We start from the raw sequence: 13,363 nt of genomic DNA, 5'->3' as shown, positions 1-13,363 counted from the left end.
AATAGTTTTTGCATTTTTGAATGGTTAAAAAGAACTTTAAAGATGAATAATATGAAAATTATATGAAATTCAAACTTCAGAGTTCATAAATATAATTTTGTTGAGATATAGTTATGCTTGTTCATTTACATATTGACTATAGCTATGTTCATGCTAATGGAAGTGTTAAGTAGTTGTTACATAGACTGTATAGACCATAAAACCTAAAGTATTTTTTTCTCTGCTTTCTTTATAGAAAATGTTTCCAAAAGCCTGCTATTGAGAGAAAGGACCATGAGTTTTCCATAAACTGGATTTGAATTTTAATCCTATCTGTAGCTCTACTAGCCATGTTATCTAAAGTGCTTAGCCATCTCTGAATTTTAAGATAATCATTTTTAGAATGAGAAAAATCATATCTCTGGTAAGAATTTATATGAGAATTGATAATAAAATATCAGGAATAGAGTAAATTTCAATCAATGCGTTTCTTCTTCTTTGATGCCTGGTGTTAGAGATTTTAATCTCTGAAATCCAATCAATTAAACATGTATTGCATTTTCTGTTAAAGATTCAGTCAGTGTTTGGATAGTTGAACCCAAACAAAGGAAGAGAGGAAATTATGGTTAACAGGCTTTGGGCTTTATTGTAGCAAGGGTTTCCAGGCAGTGGTCTGTAATTTATAACTGATGTGGAAGACCCTGGTATTTAAAATACTGTGAGTATGTGGTGGTTGCTTTTAGGATTGCTAACCAGTCCAGCCTGAACGGGACCATTCCAAATTGCAGACATTTTAGAGGAGCCATGAAAATAAACATGAACATATGATTTTGCATACGTTGACGGGCTCCCTATGAAACCAAACAAGAAGTACTTATTGAGTATCTGCTTCTCAAATTGCTTCATTTGTTGCCGATATTACTTAGATACAAAGGACTTTCTGGGAAGAATTATGCCTTCTGTTTCTTTCTCAATCCCCCAATGACACCAAGAGTTGGCAATAAGTATTTAACAAATCCTGTGAACTAGATTAATAGATACATGGTCTTTCAAGAATTTAGAAGAAACCCAGCAAAAGATGATAGGATGCCTTTCCTTATAGTCCAACATATGTTTTAATTTGTTTTCTTGCTCGTGCTATGTTCCTGTCTGTCACCAGTGTTTAATTCTGGTTTTGGCATATTATAGGTGCTTAATGAATGCTGATTGAAGGAAGGAACATAGTATAGATGGATAAACACTGGATTAGAATCAAGAGGCATAAATGTGAGCGTCAGATTTATTATTTTATTCTTGAGTGATGTAGAAAAAGTACTTTGAGTCTTTGATTCTTATTTTACTCACCTGTAAAACTGGAAAACACCTACCTTGCCAAACTCACAAGGCTATAGTAGGGATCAAATACACACAGTGCAAGAGAATGTACTTTGTAAACCATAAATGGCTATAAAATGTGCTTATTATGTAAATAATGAAAAAGACTCTACATTTTATTATATATAAGAAAAATTTTTACACTTTTTGTCTATTGGCTCAAGATTAGAAGAAAAGAAAAACTAAGAGTATTACGTCAGTAAATGTAGACTAAAATGATAGAAATTTTTTTGGGCAAGTAAGATATTAGTCAATGAAAGATTTTGGGAAGATATTTTCAAGACTAATGTTTTCCACTATCATTGTTTCTCACTTGTAGTAAACTTGTCTCTGCACTACTGCATACTAATCATATTTGTGCATCAAATCAAGATTAAAGTGTACTGAAAGGAAGAATAGTCAGAAATCCTATATTTCTCTGAAAGGTTTTTGTTTGTTTGTTTTTTTCTGTTTTTTTAAAGCTAACCACCTTATCTTTAAAAATCACTTTCTAAGTTATTTGGTGTTGTATTGATTTGTGAAGACTAAATTTTCTTAATACGTCTTATATAGTAACTGAACTTTCAATGATATTAATAATTTTTTCTAATACAAAGACTATTACTCCTGAATCAGTTTTAGTATCAACTGGGTATGCTATAGATTAAATGTAGTCCCCAAAAGTTAATGTCTTGGAAATTTGCTTGCACTGTGTCAAGAGACAGAGCCTTTCAAAGGCAAGTGGGTCATGAGGACCCTGCTGTCATGAATAGATTAATGCCATTATCGTGGGCGTGGTTTAGTTATCATAGGAGTGTCTTTTATATAAAAGTGAGCTCTCTCTCACATGCTCTCTTTTGCCCTTTTACCCTGGTACCATGTTTTGATGCAGCAAGACGGTCTTCACCAGATGTTGAGCAGATGCCAGCACCATGCTCTTGGACTTTCTAGTGTCTAGAACTATGAACCAAACAAACTTCTTTTCTTTATAAACTAAGCAGTCTGTGGTATTCTATTATAGCATCAGAAGGCAGACTAAAACAAGGTACATACCTGAAATGTCAGATGCAGCTAATTGACATGTATTAAAACAATTCCAGAGATTTCTGTTTTCAGCTATGATAGAGTAGCATGTAATACAACAAACTGTCCTGGCAAGAACAATCATAAAACATGAATTAAGTATACAAAAACATTTAAAAGCATTTGAGGGCAACCAAGTAGTCAGGACTTAAAAGTCTAATTTAAAAAAAAAAAAAAAAGAACACATTGAAGGGAACCTTATATTCTGTGTTACTTTAGCCTTTGAGGTATTCTTCAAATCCTAAGCAATGCAAAATAAGAGTATAAAAGGCCAAGTAGAAATTGGCAATAGAGGCTAAAAAACTAAGGAGAGTTTTTAGCAGACACACTGCTGATGAAATAGAAATAGAAATTGTACTTCAAAGACTGTCAATGTGGAGGTCCTAATCCAAGCTTTTAGTTGAGACTCCTGAAGAGCCAGGCCTTAGAAGAAAGAAAAAAAATGCATAAAGGCTCACAAATAAAGCATAAACTTGAGTTATCTTAATTATTCATTGAATTAAAGTGATCTTTCCCAAATCTTACCAAGCGTCCAAAAAAAATCTTGAAAGGAAGATATTATTAGTCAGAGCCTCTACAATTTATTGTGTCTGATATTCACTTAAAACATTATTAGTATAATAGTAGAAAAGCCCAAATAAATACGATATTTTAAAGTCAACCTAAACAGACCTCTCCATCAAGATATTGGTGTTATCAGATGCAGACTTAAAAATGATTGTGATCAATATGTTTTTAAGATAAGAAGATGAAGAATTTCACAAAGAATACATAGGAAAAACTGAATAGGTATTCTAGAGTTAAAATACAATAGCAAAACTAAGGATTTAATAAATAGTTTAAGTGCTGATTATATTGAGCAAAATTTGGGATTATTGAAACAGAAGATAGCTCAGTGTATAATAATCAGACTACAGCATGAAAAGGAAGGGAATAACAAACAGAGGAATAGAAAAGTTAAAAAGATACACAGCAAAAAGGTGTAATGTATGTATATTTGGCAACTAAGAAAAAAAGTAAATGAGCAGAAGGAATACCCGAAACATTTTTTTTTTCTTTTTTTTTTGAAACTAAGACACTAAGCCACAGATTGGAGAAGCTTGACAAACAAGACATATGCAAAGACAGGTAGGTCTGGGAACATCATGGAAAGACTGTTGAAGACAAAAGACAGAGAGAATATATTAAAAGCACCAGGTAATAAAAGACATTGCCTTCAAATATATGTCAGATGTACAGCTAACTCTCCAAAATATGAGAGTGAAAAGATAACGGGATAACATCTTCCAAAGGATAAAAGAAAACATCTGGCTACCTAGAATTTTGTACCAAAGATATCCTTTGAAAATGAATGCCAAATAAAAATATTTTAGCCACACAAAAACTGAAAGAACTCATTGTCAGCAAGCCCACATTAAAAGAAATAATAAAAGTGAATTTCCTCAAGCTAAACAAAAATAATGGAAGCACAGAAATGTAGAAAGGATTGAAGAGAACTGGAGAGGGTAAATATTAGGGAATTTAAATTCATTTTACTTTAAAAATGCAGAAAGCAATAAATAGAGGAAAGCATTCTAAGGTATTATAAAATTGTGAGAGTACTAATTTATACCAGTCTCGTTATTAACAAGTTAGCATGTGTGTTGCAACCTCAAGACTAATCACTGAGAAAATAAAAGTATAGCTCTCTGTGATGGTAAATTTTAAATGTCAACTTGGCAGGATTGAGGGATGCCTCGACGGCTGGTAAAGTGTTATTTCTGGGTGTGCTTGTATGGTGTTTCTGGAAGAGACTGTCACGTGAGTCAGTGGACTGAGAGAGGAAGATCCACCCTCAGTGTGGATGAGTGCCATCTAATCAACTGGGAGCCCAGACGGAACAAACAGGTGAAAGAAGGGGAGAATTTTCTTTCTTCCTCTTCCAGAGCAGGAAACTCTCTTTTGCCCTTGGACATCAGAACTCTGGGTTCTTAAGCCTTTGGACTCTGGGACTTGTACCAGCAGCTTGGGGCTCCTGAGCCTTTGGCCTCAGATAGAATTATGCCATTGGCTTCCTTGGTTCTGAGGCTTTTGGACTTGGACTGAGTCATGCTACCAGCGTCCCAGGTCTCCCGCTTGCCAAGGGCCTATCATGAGACTTAATTGTGTGAACCAATTGCCCTCCATAATTGTGTGAGCCATTCTCCTGATGAATACCCTCTTATTATCTATCTATATGTAGATACATCATATTATTTCTCTCTGGAGAACCCTGACTAATACACTAGCAAACTAATAGAATGAGAAATCACATAATCAAACTATGTATTTTTAAAAAAAGCAAGAAAGAGACAAATAAAGAGCATATAGAACAAATGAATAAGAAACCGTAAGTTGGTAAGTTTAAAACTAAACATTATTACATTAAATGTAATTGTATTAAGTTCTCCAACTAGAAAACAGAGAATTTTAGATTGCATATATATATAAAATAATATGTTGATAACAAACTAAGCATATTAAATATGATTATAAAGAAAAGTTAAAAGTAATAGGATAAAAGAAGACATAATACACAAATATAAAATGTTATTCAGTATCGGTATGGCTACAATAAAACCAGACAAAGGTTATGATAAAGCAAGAAGTATTGCTAGATGGCTTTTAAAGTTAGTTTTAAAAGAGATAATTCACCTAAAAGATACAAAAATCTAAAATTATATACTGACAGTTTCCAGTTTACACAGTTCCCACATGGATGAATATCAGTTATGACAATTTAGCTAACTAAAACCAGTCTCCCAAGAACATGATTCATATTTCAGTTTGCACAATATATTAATTTTAACTGTATAAAGTACCAACTTCACTTCAATTCAAAAATCACCATGTGAATAACAAATGTGAATAACGATGGGTGACCAATCACATCATTTCATTCAAAGTCTGTCACTGACTGGTCACTGGGTATCTGTTATTTCATTCACACAGAAACTAAAAAGTGTATACTTATGTTACCATTTTGTCTCCTAGTGATAAACTTAAATGACACTTTACAAAAATGGATAATCAAAAGAGGCAATTGGCTAAAAAGGATGAACATGCAGCAAATAAATGAAAAATGATAATGTTGGGAAGTGAAATTTGAATCAAAGATAAATGGAGTTATAAAAGAAATAGCTGACTCTGGGAATGTTGACTCTCTACTGCCATTCAAGAGACTCTGGGAACACAGCCAGAGGAAGTCAGTTAAAGTGAAATTATCGATATAAATGAAAAAATAAGTTGTGACAAAAAGGAAGAAGCTGTCCCAGAAGTGATGTCAAGAAAAAAGCGTATGTTAAAGGAACTCTCAGAGATATTTCATAACATTGAAAGTGCAAAGGCTAAAACGCTGGAAGTGGATTCAAACTTCACAAGAAACATGACAATTCATCAACACACAGAACTGCTTGCTTTGTAATGTAAGTCATATAAAGAGGAAAAGGCAAACAATGTTTAAACTAGTCTTCGTAAGTTTCGTTTTTTTTTCACAAAAAAGGAAAAACTTTATTTCTTTGTGTTTCTGTTTCAAATTCTAGTGAACTAAATATCAGTTTCACTAGTTTTTTTTCCATTTTTCTACATACTTATAACTAAAAATAAGAGAGCATTTAATGTTACAAAAAAACCTTTTAGATATCATGAAATAATTGTAATTTTTCCCATTGATTATTAAGGTTGCATTGCATAGTTGCAACTTGTATAGTCATTTTGTGGTTTCACACTACCAGACAAAGTAAAGAAAGACTGCCTTCACATTTAATAATATAGCCTCTAAATGTCTCAAAAATGACAAAACTAAAAGAGAAATAAACAAGTCCAAGATTTTGTTGGAGGAGTATAATACATATCTCTCAGTACCTGATGGAAACAGTACACAAAATACTGGGAAAAATCAATATATACAAAATATATATAATATAGGAAATTTCAACAACACGATGGACAAATAGGGCATTTTAAATATATGGAATGTTTTATCCAACATCTGCTGACCACACATTCCTCTCAAAGCACATGTAATACTTACCAATATTGACCATAGACTGATCCGTAATTCAAGGCTCAACAAATTTCAAAGAATTGAAACATAGAATATATTTTTGACCACAGAAGAATCTAGCTATAAGTTTTTTTTAAAAAAAGTCATCCCAAATCCACATATGTTTTCAAGTGAAACAGCACACTTATAAATAACTCAGGAGTAAAAAAAGAAATAACAATGAAAACAAGAAAATTGGTTTGAATTGAATGGTAACAGAAATAAGATGTGAAAACTTATGAAATGTAGCTAAAGTCATGTTTAAAAGGAAATGTATGGCCTTAATGTATAAAATTTAAAAACAGGACAAAAATCAATTACCTATGCATCACCTCAAATTACTAGAAAAAGAACAAGTTAATGCAAACATAAAGGAAATAATGAAAAATAAGATCATATATACCTTCGGTTGGTCATATAAAAAGATTAATAAAAGGTTAATGAAAATGATAACCCTCTAGCAGTAAAAACAAAAGAGACAAGCCACAAACTAACAATAACATGAGTGAAAAAGTATACCAGATTCTGTAGAAACATAACAAAGAAAATAGCAGAATATTATGAAAAACTTAATTTGCTATTTTAGATTTTTTTAATGGACAAATTATTTGAAAAACCCAACTTATTAAAGTTGACTTAAGATAGTAGAAAACATAAATTTCTCCACTTTTGTTTTAAAATTTTAATCCATAATTGTATTTTTTTCCCCAAAGAAAACTCCAGGCTCAGATAGTTTCACTGATGAATCCTCAAAAAATTAACACCAACCTTACTCAGTTCAATATTCCACAGAACTGAGAACTGGAGAAAAAAAAAGAAACTTATTTAAGAAACTTATTTATTTAGTTTTGATCATAAAACCTGACAAGATAGTAAAATAAAGAAAATTAGGGCCAAACTCTAATGAATGTAGATGAAAAACCAACAACATATTCTCAAACAGAATTCAAAACTATGTGATTGGTTGTTGGTTTTCCAAATATCTTAGGTTGGTTTAACACTACATTTTTTTTTAATGTGAGTTAATATAGTAACAGAACAAAGAGACAAAAAATATCATCTCAATGGATGCAGGAAAAGCATTTGATAAAATTCAACTCCACTTTCTCAGAAAACTGATGCAGGGCAGGCAAGGCCCCAAACTGGGACTTAGCCAAGGAGAGGTTTTGGCTTTGCCCAGGAAAGAACTTAAAGGTGAGCCAGTGGTGTTAGACAGCAGTTTTTATGAAGAGGCAGCAGAGGCATCACTCCTCTCAGAGCAGGGCTACCCGATAAACAGTGTTCTTAGAGTAGCAGCCTAGGAGCTTTTGGCAGTCATATTTATACGCACTTTTAATTATATGCTAATTCAGAACTTTCTGGAAAAGGGGCAAGGAGTTTTCAGAACTATATAGGGTAACTTTTGGGTCATTGCCATAGCATGCTGCCATGGCATTTATAAACTGCCATGGTGCTGCTGGAAGTGTCTTTATGCTAATGAGCAGTGAGGGCAACTAGAGGTCACTTTTATTGCCATCTGCTGGTTTTGGCTGGCTTCTTCACTGTAGCCTGTTTCAACCAGATCCTGCTGTGATTAGCAGGGTCCTGACCAATGCTTATAAAACAAGTCCTGCTGATCTTCTACCTTACCCGCCCCCCTCAGATATTAGATACTCCTCCTTAATCCTAAGGGGACTGCAGAAGAGTGGAGGTTTATCTTCTCTGAGTGCTTTCTGCTAATTTTACTTTGCTTTCTGCCTAGCAAGGGGGCAATAAAAATCTTTGGATAGCTGGCCTAAGGGGCCTAAAGGGAGGGTGTTTTTATTTTTCCAGTCGGAAGATGGGATGGGTTGGAAGCCTTTTTCCACTATCATTTTTACATGGAATTGTTACAATCTAGAAGATACAAACTTTCTTAAGAGCTTAAATTAAGGCTGAGTGCAGTGGCTCATGCCTGTTTTCCCAGCACTTTGGGAGGCCGAGGCAGGTGGATCACCTGAGGTCAGGAGTTTGAGACCAGCCTGACTAACATGGTGAAACCCCATCTCTACTAAAAATACAAAAATTAGCCGGGTGTAATGGCAGGCACCTGTAATTCCAGCTACTCGGGAGGCTGGGGCAGGAGAATTGCTTGAACCCGAGAGGCAGAGGTTGCAGTGAGCCAAGATCCCGCTATTGCACTCCAGTCTGGGCGACAGAGCCAGAGCGAGATTCCATCTCAAAAAAACAAAAAAAGAAGAAAGAGGCTAAATTAGCAAAGGATAAAAACTAGTAATAACAAGAAAGCTATCATTAGCTTTTATAATAAAAGTCCTAGGAGAGGTAAGAACCAGGTAAGACTTGGGAGAACATTTTTGATAGTCAACCAAATACAGTTGGGGCCAGTGTCCTCATTGTATTTATGTTATCAGGTAGTTTGTTCATAGATTTTTTTGAAGGTTAACCTCAATCTGTTTAAAGTTATTAATATTAATTAATTAACATATTAATATTAATATATGTATAGATTTTATTAATAACTGCATAGACTTGCCTTGTTTAGCTACTAAATAATCCAGCACTAGTTTGTTATCAAGAATTATATTTGCCCAAGAGTCTAGGAATTTTTGAATTCCCTTTAATGCCTAATCTGTGTTGGTGGCTAATGACTGTAGGGTTTCAGTCAAGCATTTCAGGGCTAACTCATGGTAGGCAAAGCCACCCCAGGGGTCCATTAGTCTTATTGCTGCCCCAGTTCCTGCCAGAATCAACCCTATTGCTCATTTATTTCTGGTATTCCTGGGTCTTAAGGGGTTATAGACAGTGATCCCCACAGGGGTAAGGGTGGCTAACGTATATTTATCCATTTCACCTTTTTGATATACAAGGGAAAGCTATGCCTAAAAGAACATGTGGCTCCCCAGCAAGTCGGGAATGGTTATGAGATATGACTATTTCCCACTCATGAGCTTAAACAAAAATGAGCCCAGTTGGGGCACAGAGGTCCCATAAGGTGTGATGTCTATACTTTGCAGCCAAGTTGGGTCTGTAGAGATATTTCTCCTCTGCTCCAGTGGGGGTGGTCAAACTATCCTTGCTCTTTAGAAGGGGTCTGTGCTTCCACCTTCCCCAATTAGGCAGTTGCTTTTCCCCTGTGTGTTTTGATCCAGGAGAAGACCTACAAACAGATTTTTTTGCACACAAGTGGAATCCCATTTACCTTGCTACAACCTTGGGAACTTGGCAACTTAGAGTTAGATTAGAGCACTGAAGGGAAACTTTTGTTTTTGTGTCATTAACACAACAGTAGGTACACAAGATAGAATTATTAGTGCACTAGAGGTAAAGAGAGCCAACTTTCCATGCCTGGGTAATAGTGGCAGGGGGTTTACATGGAATCCATTAAGTGGGGAAGAGTTTCACCTAACAAGTAGGGGACTGGGTACTTTGAGATTGCAGTGATTAGTCAGGAGGTCTGGGGAGATGGCCATGAGATTTTTCTGGATAGGCCAGAAGGTGGAATTTGCTATTCTGGAAATGTTGATGACAAATTTAGTAATCACAAAGATGATTCCCTGATGCTATAATTTTTGAAATATTTTATTATAGAGTTTTACTACCACCCACACTGGATTAGGTTAATTGAGAGAGCAAACAGGATTAATAGTGCTAACCTGGTGTCTAGTTGGGCCTTAGAAGAGTCTCTACACCCAACAAGGATACAAGAGGTGTTTTCTAGGAGAAGGTAGTTGGCCAAAGTGATAGAAAAGAAATATAATCAAGAAGAAGAGAAGAATTAATGCTCCTATTCCCATCCACAGTATCATGTTATTACTTTTAGCCGTGTGTTATTTTAAATAGGTAGCGGAGGTCTTTCAAAGGTCATGGCTTCTTCCCCAGATGTACGTTATGGTGCCTTTGACTCATAAAAAAACAGGTTTTATTCTGGAGAGGTGTACCCAAGTAGTTATGCTTTAAAGGTTTAATATGGTGAGGGTATTTAATAATACTTGATAGGGGCCCTTCCATTTTGGTTGTAACTGATCCTTAAGGTATCCTTTTTTTTTTTTTTTTTTTTCTCCCAGTAAGCCTAAGTCTCCCGATTGAAGAGAAAAAGTATACTTTTTAGTGTAGGAAAGGGCAATACTTTATTGTTATAATTTGGAATGGCCTCTGATCCTGGCTTAAACATTAAGGGTTGGGAGCATAGTGAGGTGTGTCTGACCCTTTATTTCTCATCAGGCTTGAATTAGATTTTTTAGTGTTTGGAGGGGATTCCCTTTGGCCAAAGCAGGGGATCTAATCAGTGTGTAGAGGGCCTATGGATTTTTTTTTTTTTCAGTTTATATTTTACCTTTTTGTCAAGGCACTCCAGAAATAGTATTAATAGTCAAGCTTTCCTCTTGTCTCAGCCTGATGCAGGGGTGGTGTGCTATCTGCCCCAGGTCCATTATGTCCTTTGTTGGGATCCCTATGGTCAAGGGACTTAGAGTTAAAAGACTTATAGCTAATTAATTGTTTTAGGTCAGATGGAAACGAAGGTCAGCAGACAGTAACTCTTAAACCTCTTTTAAGTAATACAAGAGTCAAAACTAAAAGTCAAAAAATAAGGTTATAAAACTAATTTGTGTGTGTTGAGTTACTATAATCTTGGCTTATAGTAATTAGTTATACAAAACACAAGCATTTTGTTAGGCATCTATGTGCCTGTCTTTGATTTGGAGGGTCTCAATTAATTTTATCTCTCGAAATCTGGTCCTTATAATCTCACACGCCCACTTCTTCCATAATTGTTTTTGGGCCTGGCGGGATTGAACAGTTTTACATTTTAGAGGCAAAATAAAACATAAAGAATTAGCAATGCTTTAAACAAAAAGGTCATAAGCCCAGCCTAGTTTTGAAAATGACAGGAAAGGAATTTCACAGGTAGCTAAACATTTAAATTATTTGGTATCAAGGACTATAATAAGTTGTATTAATTTAGGTAAAGGCAATGTTATTAAGTGAATACAAGCTTGCCCCTGTGTCTCATGAAAGCAGTTTACTTTGATTACCCCTTTGCTCAGGTTTAAAGAAGAGGCTTTGGTTAACTTCAGTTTGATGTTAGATACTGGCAGGAGTTGGTGCCTTTTCTAGACTCCATCTCTACATAAAATTTAAAAATTAGCTGGGTGTAGTGGCAAGCAACTGTTGTCCTAGCTACTTGGGAGGCTGAGGTGGGAGGATCTCTTGAACCCAGGAGTTCAAGACTATAGTAAGCTATGATGGCACCACTGCATTCCAGCCTGGAAAACAGAGCGAGACCCCATCTCTCAAAAAAAAAAAAGAACTTCAGTTCGTCTAAAGATGTGTTTATGAGCAAGAAAAGTTAGCCATAGTGTTGGAAGATATGAAAGAGCATATTGCTGAAAAATAATTAACATGCATACAATTATGATGAAATTATATAAATTATGAAGAAAATTACAGACAACTCAATGGAAAATTGAACAAAAGACTTGACTATGCTCTTAAAAAATATGTACGAGTAGCTGATATACATATGAAAGGCTCCCAATCTCATTAGTTATCATGCAAATACAAACCGAAACCACAGGGCAATACCTTTACATATTCAATTAAACATTAAAATGGATACTTAAAATACCAAATGTTGATGAAAATGTGAAACATTTGAAACACTCAAAACATCTGGTGGGAGTATAAATTAGTACAACCACTGTGGAAAATTATTTGGGATTATTTACCAAAGCTGGCCTACTTGTGATTTGGCAATTCCAAATATACCCATCTGTTTATACACATTCACCACAAAAATGTACAGAAATGCTTATAGCAGAATGACTTATAATAGCATAATAGAGAAAAACCAGAAATAATTCAACTATTCATCAATATTAGAATGGTTAAATATATGGTGGCGTTTTCATACAGTGCAATAATTATACCACAATGAAAATGAACACTACTGCTAAGTGAAGCAGCATGAATGAATCCCACAAATAGAATAAGAAAGAATCAGTTGCAAAGAGTACAGTAAAGCATTTTCCTATAAATTTCAAAAACAGACAAAACTAATCTATGATGATAGAAATAGAAATAGATCCACCTCAGTAGTGTAATAACTAAGAAAGGACATGAGAGAGCCTTGTAGCGGGGCGGTGATGGGAATGTCCTATTTCTTGATCTGTGTTGTGATTAGAAAGGATGTTCACTTTGCAAAAATTCATTGAGCTGTGCATTTCTGATTTTTGCACTTTTCTGTGTGTATGTTACACTTCAATAAACTGATTACTCATGTATTAACAGAAAGAAGTCCACAATTCAGAGAGGTGAAAATAAACTCAATATTAACACTTTGAGATAACAAAAGAAAATTTTCTGACAGGTCATCCAAATGCCCATTTACACACACATCCACACACACATGCTTACACTCTTCACATGCACAAAAGAAACATTTGGGCCACTTACTTTGAGCCAAACCTCATCCTCTTTCTTCAGGCTACCTTCTGGCTGCTCACTCCTGTCATCCTGAGTTTCATTTGCACTGGCAACACAGGGAAACCAGCCAGTTAGGGGACGGTGGTTGGGTAAATCTGGATGGTATGATGTGCAAATCTGAAATACAATTTCAACCAACAATTTGAAGTATGGAGTGTGAAGATACAAGGACAATGAAACTCTCCAGCTCATAGCAAAGTTTTTCTCTCTTTCTGAATGCCTAATGATCACATTATTGGCAGAAAACTTTTCTCAACATTGAGGAATTTCTCAGTGCTCTTTAACATTAAGATGTAACTTACAAGGGTAGAAAACACAACAAGCCTCAGTTTATCATCAGCCCAGGGGTCTTGTCCACTGGGTGGTTACAAATAGTCCTGGCATATTTCAGGTAACTGCCCCAGGAACAGGCAGGGAAGTCTG

General features: G+C 35.0%; 1 protein-coding gene across 3 annotated transcripts in view; it reads right to left on the bottom strand.

Moving 5' to 3' along the window:
* PAPPA2 (pappalysin 2) overlaps nucleotides 1-13,363 on the bottom strand; it is a 417,104-nt gene that overhangs the window by 137,563 nt on the left and 266,178 nt on the right. For all 3 annotated transcript variants that reach the window (XR_001004080.1, XM_011962377.1, XM_011962378.1), the window contains one exon: nucleotides 12,911-13,057. Coding sequence is in view for 2 of the 3 variants with exons in the window: in XM_011962377.1 (XP_011817767.1) it covers nucleotides 12,911-13,057 (147 nt within the window). In the remaining variant the exon portion in view is untranslated. The remainder of the gene's footprint in view (nucleotides 1-12,910; nucleotides 13,058-13,363) is intronic.

This window comes from Colobus angolensis, unplaced genomic scaffold (assembly GCF_000951035.1).
Source record: "Colobus angolensis palliatus isolate OR3802 unplaced genomic scaffold, Cang.pa_1.0 Scaffold59, whole genome shotgun sequence".
NCBI lineage: Eukaryota > Metazoa > Chordata > Mammalia > Primates > Cercopithecidae > Colobus > Colobus angolensis.
Note: the sequence above shows the minus strand (reverse complement) of the source record. Positions and strands in the feature narration are given on the sequence as shown.